The 21,881-nt window shown below is 39.4% G+C and overlaps 1 protein-coding gene across 2 annotated transcripts; it reads left to right on the forward strand.

Moving 5' to 3' along the window:
- The first annotated feature begins 9,794 nt into the window (after positions 1–9,794).
- On the forward strand, positions 9,795–11,487 carry LOC121977949. Of its 2 annotated transcripts, none has more exons than XM_042530348.1 (4): positions 9,795–9,952; positions 10,300–10,507; positions 10,611–10,674; positions 10,798–11,487. In XM_042530348.1, exons 2-4 carry the CDS (start codon positions 10,338–10,340, stop codon positions 11,080–11,082), a joined length of 519 nt encoding a protein of 172 aa, XP_042386282.1. In that variant the 5' UTR covers positions 9,795–9,952; positions 10,300–10,337; the 3' UTR covers positions 11,083–11,487. The 2 variants fall into 2 exon arrangements, with proteins under 2 accessions (XP_042386282.1, XP_042386283.1); XM_042530349.1 differs by lacking the exon at positions 9,795–9,952 and adding an exon at positions 10,026–10,116.
- The last annotated feature ends 10,394 nt before the right edge of the window (positions 11,488–21,881 follow it).

Consider the following 21,881-nt stretch of genomic DNA (forward strand, 5'->3'; position numbering starts at 1 on the left):
TGTTCAATTACGGTTGGGTCATGATCGGTCATAATTGAATTACAATCATCTAAATTCACCTTCCAATTTAAGTTATATTTTAGGTCGGGATATAGTCGGAAATCATTTGAAGACTGTCCCCCTCCACTCGGAGCTCGATATTCGCCCATCACAGAATAGACCAGAGGATCCTCTCCCCTTGAAAAAAAAAAAAAAAAATCAAACTACAACCCTAATAATATTTTTCGCCTTAAAATTTCCCTTGAATAAAATATTTTCTTTTAAATTTAATTTCTCAAAAATATTATCTATAGACTAGTTTTATATATTTTTTAGATTAGGATTGTTTAAATTTAATTAAAAATATAGTAAAATTATTATAGTTATTATAAATGGCTAGTATAAGTATATATATATACTATTTAATTTTAATCATAATTATTATGCATAAAATATTATTGTATTAATTTTCTTTAATAAATTGGGTTAAAAATTTTTAAATTTTATTAAAATTATTTTAAATCGATCAAAATCATTTTAAAATATTTATAAGACTACTTAAATATTAAACTCTAAATTTTAATTGTAAATACTATTATATTAAAATATTTTTATTAATTTAATTAAAATTATTTATACTTTATTAAAATTATTTTAATATAGTTAGTTATATAATTGTAATAGCTACTTAAATAATATATATTATAATACTACAATAATATTGAAATAGTTATTATACATTATCATAGCTATAAAGTAACTGCAAACATTGTAGCTGGCAACTATTTTTTAATTATTATACGTTGTAACATATACTCTCTAGTTAGTATAATTTCAAAATAAAACATACGTCGTCAATTTTTTTAGAAGGATGTTCATTTTATTTTTGAAATAGTTAGTTATCAAATATGGCAGGCTCTTTTTATTTTTGCTCTGAAATATAATAGATGCCTTTTATTTTATTTTTTTAATAATTGTTTTAAGAAGTTTTTAATAATAATTAGTGGTGTCCTGTTTCAAATGTTTTACTATTGCAATATTAAATAAAAACACAGAAATTCAATCTAAATAAAACTAGCAACTAGGCAATAGGTCAAACCAGCAAATTAATTGAAGCTTCAACATTTTGAAGGGAAAAAAAATTACACTCAAATAAATTAGTCAAATGCAAAAAATTCAAAAGACGCATATTAAATAACTTAATTGCAAGGGTTCGCATGGATTGCCGCGGCGTTGACAATTTCTATTTATTTAATTTCCTGACGTGACTGAACGCGACCTGTTCTCCCTAATCCTCACCCTCACGTGATTCCCGGTACCTTTTCAACATTTTTAATATAAAAATTTAAAAATCATTTTAAAATGGACAAAAACTCAAGACTACGTCCCAAATTAAAAGCAATATCATGTTTTTTTTTAAATAAAAGTCAAAAGGACAAGCCATATGTTTATCTTTAAATATTATTTCAAGATTATTGTACATGTACAATTTATCGAGTAATTGTTGAAATATATTTTTTTTAATTATATCGTAATGTCTGCTGTTAACTCCTACCAGATTAACAGTTGGAGCATCACACCCATTTATTATCCAAAATATATAATTTAAAATAAAAAAATTATTTTATTAAATTTAAATATTCATTTTTTAATATATCATATATCAATTTTTTTATTTCTTCTCTATAATATTTAAGGAATGAAATTTATTTTCTAAATTTAGAGAATTACAGTTCATAAATACATAATTTAGGTAATGGATAGGATAGCTGATATAAAGATTTTTTAGTTACTCTATCTAAAATTTAAAGTATAATTTTTGAATAGGGTATCTAATATGGATGTTCTTATTTTATTAAAAAAAATTAATTAGGTAACATTAAATGAGATGATTCATACCGTCTATGAAACTTTTTAAAATAAATTAAGAATTACTCCCTCTAAAAATTTAATATCTCATAGTTCTCTATCTTATTTAGAGAATTTTTTTAAAAAACATATTATAAATAGAAATTAAATCATGAATGTATAAATAATAATTTGACTTCCTTCTGCTACCTCATAGCTGAGGATTGTATTAGTTATTGATCCGGTGGTAAGAATGGGGGACCCACTTCTTGAAGGGTCTCAGCTTGAGGACCGATGAAGGGCTGACTAAGCGGTTAATGGCCGTGCCGAGCAGCTGAGTAAGTCCGAGCGGATCTAGAGACAACCCATCCAGGGGCTTGGGTTTCCGACGCCAAGGCAGGAGGATCGAAGGGCCGAGCGGGAGTCCGCTCGGCTGGGGCCAAAGGGCCGAGCGGGTTGTCCGTTCGGCCAAGATAAGGGCGAGGGTACAAAGGTGGCCGAGCGGCCTATGCTCTCGGCTCATGTCTGATGATTAGGCCGTACACAAGATAGCACGATGGAGGATCTTGCCGTCACATCATGGAAAGGTTGATACAGTAGCAGTATGGCCTCATGGACGTCTTCCTGCCAGATCCATATCTGGGCATGGCCCTTCTGACAGACCCATGCCTGGGCAGGGTCAAAGGCAGGTGGTTGCTTTGATTGGCGCGTCCAGGCTTCTTCGAGAGGCCTATATAAGGCCTCCATTTCTTCACCGGAGGTATGAAAAAAGTCTTCATCTTGAGGCCACCCTTTTGTTATTCCTCGCCTGACTTGAGCGTTGGAGGGCCGTCGCCGGGACACCCCTCCCGGCTCGGTTTTTGCTGCAGGTTCGCCGGAGTATTCGAGGATTCAGCAGGGAGCGCCACGTGCCCAGTGTCCGTTGACTCCTGGTTCGGACAGGATCAAATTGGCGCCGTCTGTGGGAAACGCTCCTGCATCCGACTGGAAACAATGGATGAGGCTGGACGACAACACACGGTGGCGCTTTCGACGGAAGAACTCGAAGCTCTGGTCGAGATGAGGGCCGCCAAACTTGTGGAGCAAAAACAGAAAGCAGCAGCCGAGCGGCCTGAGCAACAAGCAACATCTGCGTCAGGTGGCCGAGCGGAAGTACCTCCAGCCACCGTCGCATTCCATCGGGCCTTATTTCGCACCCCTGAAACCGCACCAACTCAAAGAGATAGAGGCTCTTCTTAAGACGAAATGCCAAGGCGGGATGACAGAAAAGGGAAAGCTCCCCGTGCGGACTCATCTCCCGAGCGGACCAATCGCCAATTCTCGGAGGCTATTCTACGAGACCCTCTACCCAAGCACTACGTGCCTCCGACGATCGGCGAGTACAACGGAACAACGGACCCGGATGATCATCTGGGTAAGTTTGATAACACAGCTACACTCCATCAATATACAGATGGAGTAAAGTGTCGCATCTTCCTTACAACTCTCTCGGGATCGGCTCAACGGTGGTTTCGGAGGCTGCCGGACGGATCCATCACTAGCTTCAAGGACTTCCGAACGGCCTTCCTCCACCACTTCGCTAGCAGTCGGCGTTATCAGAAGACAAGTGTCAGCTTGTTTGCCATCAAGCAAGAGTCGAGAGAATCGCTTCGAGCCTACATCCAGCGATTCAACCAAGTGGCGATGGATATCCCAACGGCCACATCGGAGACGATGATGAATGCCTTCACGCAGGGCCTTGTGGATGGGGACTTCTTCCGGTCGCTCATCCGAAAGCCGCCCCGAGATTATGATCATATGCTACATCGGGCCAACGAATACATAAACGTGGAAGAAGCGCAAGCCGTCCGGAAAAAGGAAACTCCTACCGAGCGGGCACCTATTCATGCCGAGCGGAAACAGCACGCCGCTCAGCAGCCACCTAAAGGACCGAGAGCCGCGCCGATCGGCTATAAACATCCAGGCCGACGAGCACCGTCGTTAAAGATCGAGAGCCGCGCCGATCGGCTATAAACATCCGCGCCGACGAGCACCGTCGTTAAAAATCAAGAGCCGCGCCGACGAGCATCGTCGTTAAAAATCAAGAGCCGCGCCGATCGGCTATAAACATTCGCGCCGACGAGCACCGTCGTTAAAGATCGAGAGCCGCGCCGATCGGCTATAAACATCCGCGCCGACGAGCACCGTCGTTAAAGATCGAGAGTCGCGCCGATCGGCTATAAACATCCGCGCCGACGAGCACCGTCGTTAAAAATCAAGAGCCGCGCCGATCGGCTATAAACATCCGCGCCGACGAGCACCGTCGTTAAAGATCGAGAGCCGCGCCGATCGGCTATAAACATCCGCGCCGACGAGCACCGTCGTTAAAAATCAAGAGCCGCGCCGATCGGCTATAAACATCCGCGCCGACGAGCACCGTCGTTAAAAATCGAGAGCCTCGCCGATCGGCTATAAACATCCAGGCCGACGAGCACCGTCGTTAAAGATCGAGAGCCGCGCCAATCGGCTATAAACATCTGCGCCGACGAGCACCGTCGTTAAAAATCAAGAGCCGCGCCGATCGGCTATAAACATCCAGGCCGACGAGCACCGTCGTTAAAGATCGAGAGCCGCGCCGATCGGCTATAAACATCCGCGCCGACGAGCATCGTCGTTAAAAATCAAGAGCCGCGCCGATCGGCTATAAATATCTGCGCCGTCGAGCTCCGTCAAAGATCGAGTGCCGAACTCGCGACTGTGAACTTGGACGGAACTGAGGACGCCAAATAACGAGCGTTCGCAAGTACTAAATTAATTAGGTCCGATCGGCCATCGGCTTGCCAACACTTCGCATTCACTGGATGCAAGTAGACCCGACCCCGGGCCGGGTCTGGCCCGGACCCGGCCCGGGCCCGTAACCGGGTCAACGGGCCGGTTGCCCGTTGACCCGGTTCGCCGGGTCGAACCGGAACCGGCCCAGCAAGTTGCCGGGCTGGTTCTGGTTCATTGATTGTAAAACCGGCGAACCGCCGGTTAACCGGCGAGTTGAATCGGCGGTTCATCCGTAAATTTTTTTTTTTTTTTTTTTAAACGGCTTGAACCGCCGGTTAACCGACGGTTCATAGCCGTTGGAACCGCCGATTAACCGGCGGTTCGTAGCCGTTGGGAGGGTTTTTTGGGTATTTTTTTTCAACGGTTAGGATCATTTGACCGTTTTTTGATCAATGACTATGATTTAGTGTCCGTTACTATCGAAACTCTATAAATAGAGAGCTCATTTCATCATTTTTCACACATCTTCTCTACTTTTAATCTCATTTTCATATTCTCTAATCTCTACACGCTTTCGTTTTCAATTTTCAATTACAATAGAAGGAGGCCGCGGAGGTGCATCATCTCGACGCTCGCAGGGACAATTACAATGGAGGAGGACCCCAACATTCAATCCACCGATGATGAGATCGAGCATCTTCCGAATCCGACACCCGACACACAAGGAAGTACCGATGCAATTACTTCTAAGGTTCGGGAACTTCCTCCTCTAAAATCTTCTATTTTTACTAAACATTTTGAGAAGGTCACTCTTCCGTCGGGAGAAATGCGTGCAAAATGTAAGCACTGCAATGCTTCCTACAAATTCCAAGCCGGCGGCGGCTATGGGTCGTTGAAACGACATGTAGAAACGAAGCACCCGACGGAATATGGACTCGACCGTTCTCAAACACAATTATCAAGATTTTCTTCAACTAGCGGTAGTACCGATTCCGGTTTATTTTTATATTCGGATAATAAATTAAGAGAATCATTAGCTAAATTTGTTTCAGTAGAACATCTTTCTTTTAGTTTTGGATCTAAATGCACATTTGAAGATTTTGTAAAGAATCTCTTAATCCATGTGCTAAACGTGTTCCTAGGACTACACTTACTCGTACAATTAAAAAATTAGTAAAACAAGGAAAAAGAATTTAATTGATGAATTTAGTAAATTAGATAATAAAGTTTCTTTATGTTCCGATATTTGGAGTGATCATTGGCAAACACATTCGTATATGGGTGTGACTTGCCATTGGATCGATAACTCTTGGAATCTCCAAAAAAGATTATTAGCTTATAGAGTTTTTGATGAATCACATAATGCTCATAATATCGCACAATTATTATGTTTAATTTTAGAAGAATATGGTTTAACTCATAAAATATTTTCAATATCATTAGATAATGCTAGTTCTAATACCGCTTGTATAGATGATCTAAAATTTGTTTGTCAACCTATTATTGGAGGTTTATTTTTTCATATTCGTTGTGTATGCCATGTTTTAAATTTATGTGTTCAAGATGGTTTAAAATTTTAGAAAGTTATATTAAACCAATTAGAATTGCAATTTCTTATTTATGGTCTCATCCATCTATAATGAAACAATGGGGTAGGTTTTGTAAAATTAATGGAATGAGACCTAAAAATTTCCACGTGATGTACCAACACGTTGGAATTCAACATACCAATTATTACAAGATTCATTTCAATATAAAGAATTATTATGTTCATTTTTGCACAAAACACTAATGCTAATATATATTTATTTTCACAACAATGGAATATTTGTAGTAGTATTTGTGAAATTTTAAAAGTATTTAATGATGCAACCGAACAACTTTCAGGTGTTTATTATCCCCGCTCAATTAGTTTTAGAAAATTTTTCTAATATAGTATTAGTTTTAAATGAACATATTAATAATGAATCTTTATCTCCTTGCATCTTAGCTATGAAAACTAAATGGGAAAAATATTTTTATTTAATTCCTGAAATTTATTTAATTGCATTTGCTTTAGATCCTAGATTTAAATTAGAAGTTTTACAAGAAATGTTAACTTTATATTATGATGCTTTAATTCCAATTAAAGATTCTTCTTCCCCTGATCCAGCTAATATTATATATAATGTTAGAATTTATTTATATGATATTTATAATCAATATTATGCAAAATATGGAACACAAATTAATATTTCTGAAATTCAACAAACTACTAGTAGTAATTTAAAACTTACAAAAGCACAACTCTTATTAAAAGAACGGACAAAACGTCCACGGGGATCCTCAAGTTCCACACAGGAACTTGAGAATTATTTTACGACTTCTTTTGATTTTAATGAAGCAGATAGCGAAAACTTCGATATCTTAAAGTGGTGGTCACAGAAGGCTCAAAGCTTTCCCGTTCTCTCCGTGATCGCAAAAGAAATTTTAGCTTGTCCAATGTCAACTGTTGCTGTGGAGCAGACGTTCAGTGCCGGCGGCAACATATTAGATGAACGACGATCAACTTTGTCTCCTGACTCATTGGAAGCCCAAGCATTACTGGACGATTGGACCAGAGCGGAGAAAAGAATCCAAGGAATGCAACTTTCAGATGACGAAGTTGAAGATTTTGATACTGAAGGAACAAATACGACAGGAACAGGAAATGGAAGTGAATGAAAATGTAAAAGGATAAAAATGTAAAAGAACTACGTGGGCTTTGATTCCCCTAAAGGGATACGTAGGCAACTTAAATAAGTGCAAGCCCTTTTTTTAATAAATTTTAATTTCTAATTTTTAATGTTTAATGTTTAATTTTTAATTTTTAATTTTTATTAACATATTAATCTTGAACCGTGACGAACCGTGAACCGAACCGTGAACCGGCGGTTCTGAACCGTGAACCGTAACCGTCTTGGGCGGTTAAGGTTAAGGGTCGACCTGCCTGGAACCGTCGAACCGGCGGTTCCGAACCGTCGAACCGTCGGTTCCGAACCGTGGTCAGGTCTAGATGCAAGCAGTGTAGCCAAGCGTTAAACGATTTCGAGGATTCAGCAGGGAGCGCCACGTGCCCAGTGTCCGTTGACTCCTGGTTCGGACAGGATCAAATTGGCGCCGTCTGTGGATCTAGGTCACGAGAAACGAGGACGCCATCGGGCCGTCCATTTCAAACGGGGGCGTCCCATCGTAAGTGACGCCGCCGCCACATAATGGTCGACACGTGGCGCCCTGTCACCGAGCACAATTAATGCGCCCATACCGCGCACGCTTCGCCTTAATGAAAAAGATTGCACGACTTCCGAGAAGATTTAGACAAGCAAACACCCATGTTGAGCAACAAGACAACCAAAACGAAGAGCCGAGCGGCTGAATTTGGCAGAAGGGCCGAACGGCCCCAGGGATATTATAAGCTACGGAAAGGCGGCGACCGCCCGCTCGGACACATATAGTCCAGTCAGTCGGACTCACTTCCTCCTTCGACTAGACTTGAAGGGAAGGCAAGTGATCCGGCGGTAAGAATGGGGGATCCACTTCCTGAAGGGTCTCAGCTTGAGGACCGATGAAGGGCTGACTAAGCGGTTAATGGCCGCGCCGAGCAGCTGAGTAAGTCCGAGCGGATCTAGAGACAACCCATCCAGGGGCTTGGGTTTCCGACGCCAAGGCAGGAGGATCGAATGGCCGAGCGGGTTGTCCGTTCGGCCAAGATAAGGGCGAGGGTACAAAGGTGGCCGAGCGGCCTATGCTCTCGGCTCGGGATATGGGATATCAGCAGAAGCATGTCTGATAATTAGGTCGTACACAAGATAGCACGATGGAGGATCTTGCCGTCACATCATGGAAAGGTTGATACAGTAGCAGTATGGCCTCATGGACGTCTTCCTGCCAGATCCATATCTGGGCATGACCCTTCTGACAGACTCATGCCTGGGCAGGGTCAAAGGCAGGTGGTTGCTTTGATTGGCGCGCCCAGGCTTCTTCGAGAGGCCTATATAAGGCATCCATTTCTTCACCGGAGGTATGAAAAAAGTCTTCATCTTGAGGCCACCCTTTTGTTATTCCTCGCCTGACTTGAGCGTCGGAGGGTCGTCGCCGGGACACCCCTCCCGGCTCGGTTTTTGCTGCAGGTTCGCCTGAGTATTCGAGGATTCAGCAGGGAGCGCCACGTGCCCAGTGTCCGTTGACTCCTGGTTCGGACAGGATCAGTTATTTTATAAAAAAAATGATAATCTCGGTTAGCATCATTAATTATTTTTGGATGATCAATTTGGTCTTACGGAAATTTCCTATTGGTCACTAAGATATATCGGGAAACGCGCATGACAATCAATCCAGATGCCCAACATCCTTTGATTACGCTCTCCATTTGAAAGAAAATTTCTATAAATACGTCATAATTAGAAATAAAATCGTGGATATCTGAGTGATAATCTAGATGTCCTTTCACGACACCATGCTTCGGTGACTGTATTAATTATTTTGTAGCCACTATTATTAGCGGTGAAGTCATAAATTTTATAACACAATTGAAAAAAAAAAATTTGAACTACCTTCCGTGCCTCGAGGGTTGTATTAGTTATTTTGTAGCTACTATTATTATTATATAATAGTATTTTAAATTTTAAATTTAAACATTAAAATTTTAGTATTTAAGATTTAACTATAATGTGTACTAGTTTCTACTATATAAAAAATTAATTATTTTATTTTAATAAAATTAAATCATAAACATAAACCCTAAATACGTTGTTCCAAATATAAAATAGTTTTTATGACTGTCATCTCAATAGTTCTATACGATTGGTCTAATTATGTTTAAAGAGATAAATCGAAAAAATTATAATTAACTGATACAAATCATACAATGGTGGGCTTTTTAGTATCGATTGCCGAGATTATAAAATAGCTTCTAACTTTTGAAGCATTATGGCAACTATTGTGTACTGCTACAATATTAAGAGGTATTTATCTGATGGACGTCTTTTTTGATTTGTTTTTTAAACACGATTTCATAAATCCACGTGCCATTTTTGTTCTTTTAAAATTCGAATACAATGAAATAAAAAAAAAGTAAAATATAAAATAAAAGTTGCAATTTAGAGGGGACGATTAATATATTATAGCAATATTAAAAATATAAATTAGATAAATTAAAATATTAGATTTCACATTTCAATGGACGGGTCGTTCCCGGTTCCCGGTCATCCGCTCTCTGCGCTCTTTCGTTCTTCCTTTTTTCCAGTTTGTTATTTATTTTCATTTATTCCGATCCCGTTCTTATTCCGTCGTATTGTACATCTCTTACAATCGATCCCCTTCGTCCCTCTCTCCCTCTTCGTTGAAGGAGAAAAAGGTAATTGATGGTGAAATTTCGATTTAACGTGTTTTTCGGCTTCTTCGATCTTAAAATCGGAGGTTTTTGAACCTGTCGCGGAGTTATGAGATCTTACATATGAGAAAGATTGAGCTTTTTCCGGACTTTCGAGGGATTTTTGGCTATTTTTCTGAAAAAATGGAGTGGGTTTTAGATTACCGGTGTTGAAATTTCAAATATCTAGCTTTTATCGAAGCCCTTCCTTAGGAATTTAGCTGGTTTTAGATCTTATCCTGGTTTCGTTCCAGATGTGGTTGAGGAATCCTTGTTTTCTTAGCTTATCCGCTTGATCGGTGGATTCATTCTGTGGATCTCTGCTTTTACAGGCGTCGCAATCGCGGATCTCTAAAGGATCGGAGTAAGCATGAATCGCTGCGCGATGCAACAGACGAACGCCTTCGCCGCCTGCGAAGAGATTAGGGGCACCTTCGCCGTCGCCGAGCGGAGGCCGCCGGTCTTTTGCCCCAAGCCCCAGCGGCTGAGCCCGTTCTCTGCCGTCGCGGATCCTGTGAGACCTCTTCGGTGGCACTCGAGGTACCTTTTTTTTCCCATTTCTTCTGAACCCTAACATTTTCTTCGTGAATCTCTCGTTCTTCCTCGCTTAATTCTGTCTCTCTACCATTTCTTCCTTGTTCAGTTATCAGATGGACTTCTCCGATTCGAAGGCTGGGGCAGATCTCCTTGACATATTTCAATCGAAGGTAAGATTTTGTTCTCTATCTTTTGTCAGATCGATTTCTAAACCAAATTCCAACGGAAAATTTCTTTCCGGCGATCTCAGACTTTATTTTTTTAGCTCATAAAATTTAAATATTTGGTCGCAGGGCGGAGACCAGAATCAAGTAGCTTCCTCGCCACCCTTCTTCTGCGGCTCTCCGCCGAGCCGAGCGGCGAACCCGGTCGTCCACGACGCCCGTTTCGGCGACGACCGCCCGCCGGCACCCTTCGGCCCCTCACCTCTAACCCAATCCAACCCGCCGATGCCCCCCAACCACGGCTTCGCTCTCGCCAAGTTCGGCTTGGTCCCTGCAGCAATCCGCATCGAGGGCTTCGACTGCCTCGACCGAAGCCGCCAGAGGAGCTGCAGCAGCATCACCGCAGTGGCCTAAACCAAACCCCCCCATCTCCTTTTGGAGCTCTACTCTACCAAATAACACCAACCAACCGATCCCCCTAAAATTAGCTTCTTAACATAGCATCAACACAGAATCCTAAGAAATTTTGAAGTCGCCATGGATGGAGCTCTGAGGTACTTCGCATGGCCTTAAGCTTTTCCTCTGCAACATCACATTTTTTTCTAGCACCAATCTTTCTGTTTGTAATTGAAGTTCTTATGTACATACGAAATTTCGAGCGAGAGAGAAGATGAAGGAGAAGAAAAACCAAATCTATCTTTTCTGATTCAGTTTTAAGAATTATTCTTGTAAAAAAAGCTTAGCTTTGCTCCTGAGGAGTGTAAATATTCACCATGTATAAATATATATATGCTTGAAACATATAAGATATCTTTCTTTTGTGCTATTTGCCCTTGCTTTCTCCTCCTCGCCTCTGTTCTTTGTTTGCATTTGCTCGTGCTGTTCTGATGCCACCACCATTGTTGAAGAATAGAAGCAAGCAAGTGCCCTCCCAATATCTGATATTTTAATATTGATGTCGTTGGACTTGGTGATGAGCTTGGAATTGGATTATGATCTGCTCCAGCAGGACCTGTCGACCGATTCTAAGGCATTGATGACAGAGTCTGGCGCACCCCCAAAAAAAACTAAGGCCTTCATCCCAGTTTTATCTAAAAACACACTACAATAATATTGTTTTATTTTTTATTTAAAAAAGGGGTAAAAATCCAAAGAATATCCTAAATCTTTGATTCAGTATTATAATAGCTATTACGGGTAGAAATTCTGTTATTACTTGAGTAGTTAGTATCAACAGTAAAATTTAAATTTTTGGTAAATGATAAATAGATTAAAATTAAATGTGTGTTGTAATCTTTTTATTAAGTGTGCATGACTAAAAGATTTAATAGAGATCGAACACTAGGTTGAATTTTAGTTGGGTCAGGAAGAATTAGACGATTGATAGGAAGTTCGGCTGAGTCAAAGAGGATTAAATAGTTGGCGGGAAGTCCAGTTGAGTCAGGGAAGACCAGATGATTGCCTGAACTCCACATGAGATATGACAGAAAGACTTTGTGGGTCAAGAGATCAAGATCAAGTAAGTTTATAATAATAAGTGAGGTAAGTACTGGAGGAGAATGATCCAGTGAGGACGAGTCTCAGTGGGACTGTAGGTGTTGATCCAATTTATATCCATTTTGGAAGTCAAAGCTGAGACCATGGCTAGATCCTGATCTTCGTAGATCTAATTAATAATGTTGTATTATTTCTATTGTGCTAATTCTGTTTTACAGGGTACATTTGTTATTTGGACTATTGGATTTTGCAGAAGCTAAAATGCATAACTCAGCCTCAGATAAATAGTGCTTGAGGCGTCTCGAAGTTGCAGGGAGGCACCCTGGATATAGTGGAGGCGCCCTTGTGTGAATAAACTTTGGGGATAAAAGTTCGCTGAGCGAAGGTGCCCTAGAGCGCATTGGAGGCGCCTCAGAGCCATTAAAGGCACCCCTTGCATGGATAGAAACCGAGTATTGCATATTGGATAAGCACTATCAGAGGCATGTTGGGTTATTGGAGGCGCCTCCAACACTGCTTAAAAGGAGGCTTCAAGTATAGGCTTGATAATCACTTCTCTACGTTAATCCGTGACTATCCGACTGCTTCGACATCATCCTACTAGTGTAGTACGACGTCACTACTACTCAACTACGCCTAATCGTTGCTAGTAGATCAACACGAATACACGAGTGCTTCCACTTCGTCATATTGTGTTGGTAACATTTATTTTAAAGTTCTTTACATTACTGCTTAAAAGGAAGTGTAGGTTATTACACTTCCTTATTCTCCTCTTTGTGATCGATTGTTTATTAGTAGATTACTCATCAGAAAGGTGCAACGAACTTGGGTCTTGGAGTAGGAGTCGTCAAAGGTTCCAAATCAAGTAAACTGATCATGTTGTTTGATCCGGATGTAGTTTGGGACATGAAAGGAATTAAGAAGAGGAAAGGGGGCATTTGTGTCATTAGGAAGGGGAAGGCTTTAGGGATTTTAGTGCTTATAAACACTGTTGACAGGGGGTTCGTGGGTGAAATAGGAGGCCGCCGCCAGGGGAAATGGAGTCACCTTCTTCCTCTCGGGCTCCTCGCCGGCGCCGACGCCGGCCATAGGCCGCTCCATCTCCTCCTCTCCATCTCCCGCTTGTGACGTCTCCACTGGAGCAACCCACCGCCGCTCTTCTTCCTCCGCCTCGCGACGCCGTCATCACCCTCCTCCTCCACCTCATTGTGACAATACGGCTGGACACGCCGCCGCGGGGGAGTGTTTTCTCCTTCGTTTTCCTGCCTCGGCTGCCAACAGAGAGGAGAGAGGGGTTTCTTCATCTCTCTCGCGCTCCTCGCGGGTGGCAAGGCCGGCTGCGGGTCTCCGACCACTGCTCTTCTCCTCCTCACCTCTTCTTGTGGTCAGCATAGCCTCTGTTCTCCTCGAGATGTTGCCGTCGGAGCCGCCTCAGTTCGCCGGAGCTGCCGCAGGCCGCCCCTCTCGCTGCACCGCCGTCGGCGGACCACTGTCGCCTTCTCCCGCAATCGATGCCACCTCCCGCAGGTGTTGCCACCGGTAGCCACAGCCGCCAGCAGCCGCCACTGCCCCTTCCGACGGCCCCACAGCTAGCTCCGGCGTCCTGACAGTCCGCATCGATGGCTGTACATTTATTGTCTCCACTGCTTTTGGCGTAGATCCTGCCCTCCGCGGTGTTTCTAGACATCCATTGTGTTTTCTGGCCATCGAGCCGTGATGTTCTGCTCTTTGTATTACTGCTATGATGGTGAGACATTTTACCAGCCGGCCTAGGAGCCGTTAGTGTGTGTCGTAGCCAGGCCTGTGAGCTGAGGATATATTCTGACTTACATGCCACCTGGGCTGCGACGACTTGATCAGTAGCTCGACCAGCTCATCCATCCATCAGAGGGCGCCCCCCTGGGCCAGGGTACGTTCTCGTACTTTTCTACATTTAGTTAATTATTCTGTCATTAGTATTCGGTTGCTCATATATCTGTGGGATTCGCCTCGAGCACCGAGGTACCAGAGGTCGGGGCAACCCGGTCGCTGGATACAGGTACAATTGACCGGAGGAGGACTTCTGACGATCTGGTCAACGCAGCGGACAGATCACCACCGGGTCACCGGGTCAAGAGGATGCGGTCAATCCTCCAGACACGTCATACCGGCAGGTTCGTCTTCTCAGCTTCCCGACAGGATCATTGTTGTTTTTAATTTTTCGTTTCCATTTTTCTTACTTAATTTATTTTATTCTGCTGCGCACTTGCACTTAGTTTTAAAAAGTTAAAAAGAAAAAGTTTTTAAAATATACGTGATTCATCTTCTCTTATATGTCTACGATCTTATAGTTATAACGTGTAGAAGTTATTTAGTAACTGCTATAATGTGTTATAGTGAGTTTAAGATTTAGGAGTTAGAGTTTATACCATACAGAAGCTATTGAGTAGTTGCTACAATGCATTTATGATGAATTTTGGATAGTAGTAATTAAATAATAGTTCTTACAATCATTTTAAATTGATCTTGATAAAGTTTGAATAATTTTGACAAGTTAATAAATAATATTTTGATATGATAGTATTAAGAGACCCTAAATCTTAAATTTTAAATTCTAGGTCACGCTAAACATATTATAGCAACTAATGATAGTTTCTACAATTTTTACATATTATAATAATTACTCAGTAACTTCTTCTAAAATAACACGGGATAAAATGGTATTTTTGAGATAAAGCTATTAAAAGGACATCTCTTTTATTTTTATTTTTTTTAAAAGGATGTCCTTTGATAATTTATAAATTTAGTGGACTTTTTTATTTTCGCCCAAGAAAATTCTTATGTGGGTTTTGATAATATGTTCTTGAAAATTCTACAAGATTAGGTGCTTGATAGCATCATTTAACTACCATGCAAAGTTGCATTTTTTGTTGCATTTTTTGTGCTCGCATAAATATATAAAACTATAGTGCAGGACCAGGTGGACCGTAGACGATAGATTCGCGGTGGAACGTTGTCTGTGCTTATCGTTGACCTCTAGTAGATCCGGCCTCCTGTTGCTCACGTGGGACACGATACGTATTCAACATGTAAGTTAGAATTTAGTGATAAATATTAAATTATTCCTAATTAATTGAGTTGGTACAAATATAGTGTATTATTTAAATATGAATTTTCAAATTTAAACATGGTCAATTAATTTGAGGAAAAATAATAATATAATAACCATCTAATCTTATCTTACTAGATAGGATTGATTATATGAATCCTTCTATATTTTATCTCTTTTTATATCATTATTTATACTTAAATAAATTTTATCTTATTTTATTATTACTAATCAAGTCTTTTTTATCTTTCACTTTCTCTTCCTCATCTGATGTATGTATTTGTCGTAGTTTCATATTACTTAATCGAAATATTTATTGATCGTCTAAATATATATATATGTATTATTTTAGATATGTCTCTTAGAGTCTTTTCTTAATACATACAAATCTGACTTTTTCTTTAATATTTTGGACCATCATTTGATCCGTAAATTATGGACCAGAGGATCTGTGCTCCAGTAAAAGCACATTATACTTTATAAAAGGTTGTCCTCTCATTTGTTAAGGTTCAAAAGTAACAATCTCATTGTTTGGGATAATGGTGCAATAAGTCGACTTTTCAATTGGTAAGTTAACGGATAATTTTTTTTTAATAGACGATTGATCTAAAAACGTTGGATTGATAGACCCCTCACTACAAATACTTTTCAATTTACTTTGGTGGTCATGGAAAATTTTCGTGGGGATAGACTAATCACTCCCATGATTAATTGGCAAAGCTAGATAGCTAGTGTCAACTATTTTTTTTTTCAACAATCTCATAGGTCCAAGGACGGAACCATCCTAATTTTTTAGTATAAGAGCATCTCCAATGGGGGATATTTCTCCAAATATCCCCCACTCCCAAATATCCCCCATTGTAGGGGATATTTGATGGGGTAATGGAAATCATCATGCACTGATTTTTCCTTGTGGGGCCCACCATTTTGGTGGCCTGCCACTATTTATAATTTTTTATTTTTTAAAAAATAAATACGGTGGATCCCACCCAAAAAATGGATGACTTTTTAAATAAAAATAAGAACATTAAAAAATTTAGAGAAATAAACGTTCGAAAAATCAGAACATTCAAAGTGAGTGCCACTATTTATAATTTATATATTTTTTTAATTAAAGTAAAATCAGAACTTTAAAAACTTAAAAATAAAATAAAAGGTAACGATCGAAAACACAACGTTCAGAAAAATAAACGTTCGAAAATTTAAATGTTGAGTAACGTTCAATTTCTCTCTATATATACATCCTTTCTTTAATCTATTTTCATCATTTCCATACTCATTGTCTACCAAAAATTTAGAGAGATGGATTTGTTCAACTCTCCAAGTAACGACGAAAATTGTAGTGAAGAAGGTTCTCAAGTTCGTCATAATATTCCTGAAGACACAACGAGACCTACAATATCAGATCCCGGTGAGGCGTTATTTATGATGACAGTACGCAATCAATTTAGAGTAACTAAATTCGTGCAAGATTATCATGGGAGTACACAAAGAAGAAGAACAATTAACAGAGATCGTGTAGCTCTAGACACACTCGACTTGTCAATGATTATTTCTGTGTTGAGCCGGTGTATACTGATGATATGTTCCGAAGACGATTCCGAATGAGAAAAGAGTTATTTTTGCGCATAGTCACTAATTTGAAAAATCATCCTAGTGAATTTTTTAAATGGAGGGAAGATGCAGCAAGGAGAAAAGGTCTGTCGCCGCTTCAAAAATGCACGGCGGCTATTCGTCAACTGGCATATGGAGGTTCTGCCGACCAATTTGATGAGTACTTGCGAATGGGTGAAACAACTGCCCTCGATTGCTTGTCCAACTTTTGCCAATGCGTGATACAAATATACGGAGGTGAGTACTTAAGAAAACCCAATGCAACTGACATCACTCGTTTGCTTGAAATGCATGAACAAAAGCATGGTTTCCCTGGGATGTTAGAAAGTCTTGATTGCATGCATTGGGCCTGGAAAAATTGTCCGGTTGCGTGGAGGGCACAGTACACACGAGGCGATCATGGCTATCCAACAATTGTGCTTGAGGCAGTCGCATCTGTCGATTTGTGAATATGACATGCATTTTTTGGAGTTACTATATCTCGCAATGACATCAATGTGCTTAATGAGTCACCTATTTTTAATGATGTCTTGAAAGGAAATGCACCGGAAGTTAATTTTATTGTGAACGGTACACAATATACAAAAGGGTACTACCTAACATATGGTATATATCCGGAATGGGCCACTTTCGTCAAGAGTTTTTCCCGCCCTCAGGATCTGAAAAGAATTAAATTTAAGGAAAGACAAGAGGGTGCAAGAAAAGATGTCGAGCGGGCATTTGGGGTACTCCAAGCTCGTTGGGCAATTATAAGAGGTCCAGGGCGACATTGGTTTATGGGCAAATGCAAAGAAAACATGTATACGTGAATTATTTTACACAACATGATTGTGGAGGACGAAGGCCATGCAATATCGATTTGGGATCGCGAAGAACAAGATACAATCACAGCGAATCATGGCTCAACCAGTGAATTTGTTGAATACATTCGAAGAAATTCCGAGTTACGTGATACTCAGGTGCATCATCAACTTCGTCATGATTTGGTTGAACACATTTGGGAAACATGTCATCGTGATGAGTAAATAATTAATTTATTATATATGAAATATTTAGTTATTCAATTCTGATTTTGTGAAATATTTGAACTATGTACACTCGATGTTGTATTGTTGATGTTGTATTGTTTTCATTTAAATAAAATATTAATATTAAAAAAAATTATATTGAATAATTGTCTAAAATATATTTATGAATAAATGATAGACGAAATATATTAAAAATATATATTAATTTTATTTAAATATAAAAATATATGTAAGTTAATAAAATGGTTATGGGACCCATAAATATTTGATTGGTGGGAGATTTGATTGTGAAGTTGAGGATATTTGAGAGTTAGATATTTGATTGGTGAGACCCATAAATATTTGGATGGTGAGATATTTCATTGTGAAAGTTAAGATATTTGAATAGTGAGATATTTGAAAGCTGATGTAGAAGTGGGGTCCACAAATACTTGGGAGAAATATCCCAAGCTATTGTGGATGCTCTAAGAGGTGTATGGAATATAGAAATAGGGGTGAAAGAGAGGAAATGGAAAATGATGATACGATCGTCCCGTCAATGTAAACACATAGTTTTCATCCTTTGATATAAAATTTATGGTTTCATCCCTGAATAGGTCCATATATAGCAACTAATTAAGCGTGGCCAAATCTTCATATCCTGGTCCTTCAATTTCCATTTGCTTAAACCTAATAGAAAGTCCCTAATAGTTGTAGTCCTCATTCACATCATCCTGCACAACCATTTCACCACCCCAACTTTCCCTTCGGCATCGAATCTGTTGGATGTTATCTCAACCAAGCAAACTAGTATAATGCAACAAATTAATACAAATAGCACATATAATTAGAATAAATTTTTAAAATAAAAATCCAAGAAGCATCAATTACTGACTTTGCATGTACAAAAACACCAACTTTTACATAGATATATAAACTCTTACAAAGAATGTCACAACGATATAATAATGGATGAGAAAAGAATGGCTTAGCTTAAATCGATTGAAGCCAAACCTTGGCTCCAAGCTCCTCCCTCAGTATCTCAACGATCCCAAAGCCAGTGATCACATCCCTTGGCCTTTCCTCTTCCTAAAGGGAGTATATCTAGGGAGTAAATCTTCTTGTCTATAAAAAAAAAGAAAATAGATTAGGAGATAAATTACTTATAATTACGATCAATTTATAGTTGTGATCCGATTACAATTGGTTACGATCCCTTTCTATGTTTACCGTCCTCAGGTTATAGTTTAGGTCAGGGTGGATGACTAAAAGTCGCCGGTAGTGAAAAAGTGTCCAAGCAACTTGGCATCGAGTGAGAGGATGGCCTTCGGATAGTCACATGCTCCGATCTAAATTATAATATGAGGAGGACTATAAATTTAGAGAGAAATAATAATCAATTGTGATCATGATCTGATCATAGTTATAAATGATTCATTTCCTAATCTATTTTATTATGAATAAGAAGATCTTAATTAGCTTCTTCTAAAACCCTTGAGAACCTTTAAATTCGAATGGCAACTGAGGCGTTCCGTTGGATCATGCTCCGGCAAGTGATAAGCGCTCTCTAACATCTCTGATCGTTAGATTCTGGATGAGTTTTTTTTATACAATCCTCACTATATCATGTAAAGGTAAAAAAATCTATTATTCTTTATCATTCAAAAAGCATTTGAATAACTTTTTGGAACATATATATTATTAAATCATATGTTTTTATTTATTAATGTTTAAAATATAAATCCTGAATCTAGCACCCATAATAATTTGAATTTTTTTACTCAATATCTACACGAACCTTCCTTTATATATATGTAGTATCGATTCTAGGAGACCGTTAAGATAGTAGACCTATTTTTAATTTTTTTATTCAAATTTTTAATTTCACCGACATCTCCAAAATCTTGGGCCTCCAGCATGTAGACTCATTTATAGGCAGCACACCGATTTAAGTCTAATCTCACTTAAAAAGCATTGAATTGGTTCACTTGTTTAGGGGTGTAATCGAGCCGAGCCGAGCCGAGCCAAACTCTTGGATATTTGAGTTTGGCTCGTTTATAATCGAGCCAAGTTCGAGATTTATTTAACGAATATATTTATGGCTCACGAGCTTATTCGAGCTTTTATCGAGCCTAAACGAGCTTAATAAATATAAATTATAAATTTAAATATTCATTAAAAACTAAATTATATATTTTTTAAAAAAATTATAATATTCTTGTTAAAATTTATAATTTTATATAATAGATAAATTTACTAGATGTGTCTATGTTTTTCATAAGTAGAGTGTAAAATCTATAAATTTAATATCAAAACTATTATTTTTTTTATTTAAAAGTTGATTTATGAGCTTAACGAACATGTTCATGAGCTAACGAGCCGAATATTGTGAAGCTTAAGCTTGGCTTGTTTATCTTAACGAGCCTCATTAAACGAGCTCAAACGAGCTTTTATCAAATCAAGCTTCGAATAACTCATGAGCGGCTTGACTCATTTACACTCCTACACTTGTTGATTGGATATAGACATGATCACGATTTGAAATATGCAGTTTGACGATTTGAAATTGTCGGCTCGATCGTTAGACAAGTCGACTCTTCATTTTAAGAGTCTAAGATCAAAATCACCTTATTTGATTCACAGTTCATCATAGTTCTCCTCAAAATTATTATTTATATTTTATTTTTTAAAAATATTTAAAATTTTCATTAATTAAGTTTTGAAGAGATTAAATTGCTGACTACAAAAGCAAAGTGTTGAATTTAATTTAAATTAAATTTATTATATAGTTTTGGAGATAAAGATCATATAAATTTAAATCGACTATTCATATGGTACTCAATTGACTAAAGCATAACATATTTATTATAATGAAAAATAAATAAATTTTTCAGAGATAATTTATCTTTTTCACATAATCTGAAAATGGATTATGAGTAATGTTGAATGTTTACTTTTACTAATATATCAATTTAAATTGAGATCATATTAAATTTAAATGACCAGATATGACAATCAAGTTTTTTTTTCTCTAAGTTTTTCAAATAAAATTATTATATCTCTTTATTTTCTCTCTCCCATGCCTTATTTTTTCTTTTCTACCCATGGTATCGCCAATGTTAAAGCCACTCACGACTATCCCACGCCATCCAAATTGCCAAGTGCATGGCCGATCTGCAAAGATAATAAAATCACTCTCCGACTAATATAGTCATTATCCCTACACACTTAAAGGGCCATGCAAAGTCTCTCTATCTTCTTCGGGTTGCTTCCTACCGGCTTTCATCGGTACTGGAGCTTTTGATGGCCATGAACAAGCAAGTCCTCTGCCTCCTTGTGTTCAAGGAGGTGTTGTAGGACCCGACAGTCTCGTTGGTATCGTGGAAGGAGGCCGAAGTCTCCCCCTCACCCCCTACAACTGGGCACTCATCCAATGGGACGACGGGGACCAGGTGTGTCGCCCGGCTTGTACTCGAGGTACTCTCCCTCTCCGGCCCTCTCACTTGCGGCCTCGACAGCCTCCTGACGCTTGTTGCGCTCTCCCTCTCTCACGCCCCATTCTGGCTAGGCTCTCCTCTCCCTATGCTTCTCCTTGACCTCAACCGCAACACCTTCTCCGGCCGCGTCTTGCAAGACCTCGCGCTCCTCCCCTTGCACCTCTTTGCCTCTCCCTCGACCTCTCCTCTGACAAAATCGTCAAACTGACGGTTACGATTAATTTGGGCCTTGAATTGTAACCGACCCAACCGCTATCGGACCCATTACGATTCAAGCTCGATGACCCAGGTCAATGGATAACCAGCCCATTAACCTGATTATGGGCCCAGGTCAGATCTAGTTGGAACCCAACCCAGGTCAGTAGGATAGGTGTCTTAAATAGATCAGATAACGTCGAATCTGGGATGACTAGCTTAACCCCATAGAAGTTTCCCATCAACTACTAGGATAAATTGGGAAGTACTCACGACGAGTTGTCTAGAAGATCAACCATAGAAGTTTCCCATTAA

Source organism: Zingiber officinale, chromosome 4B, assembly GCF_018446385.1.
Source record: "Zingiber officinale cultivar Zhangliang chromosome 4B, Zo_v1.1, whole genome shotgun sequence".
Taxonomy (NCBI): domain Eukaryota; kingdom Viridiplantae; phylum Streptophyta; class Magnoliopsida; order Zingiberales; family Zingiberaceae; genus Zingiber; species Zingiber officinale.

Coding starts and splice junctions, on each gene's coding strand:
- LOC121977949 (XM_042530348.1), top strand. CDS start 10,338: ATGAATCGCTGCGCGATGCAACAGACGAACGCCTTCGCCGCCTGCGAA. Junction 10,508..10,610: donor CCTCTTCGGTGGCACTCGAG/GTACCTTTTTTT, acceptor TTCCTTGTTCAG/TTATCAGATGGACTTCTCCG. Junction 10,675..10,797: donor TTGACATATTTCAATCGAAG/GTAAGATTTTGT, acceptor ATTTGGTCGCAG/GGCGGAGACCAGAATCAAGT.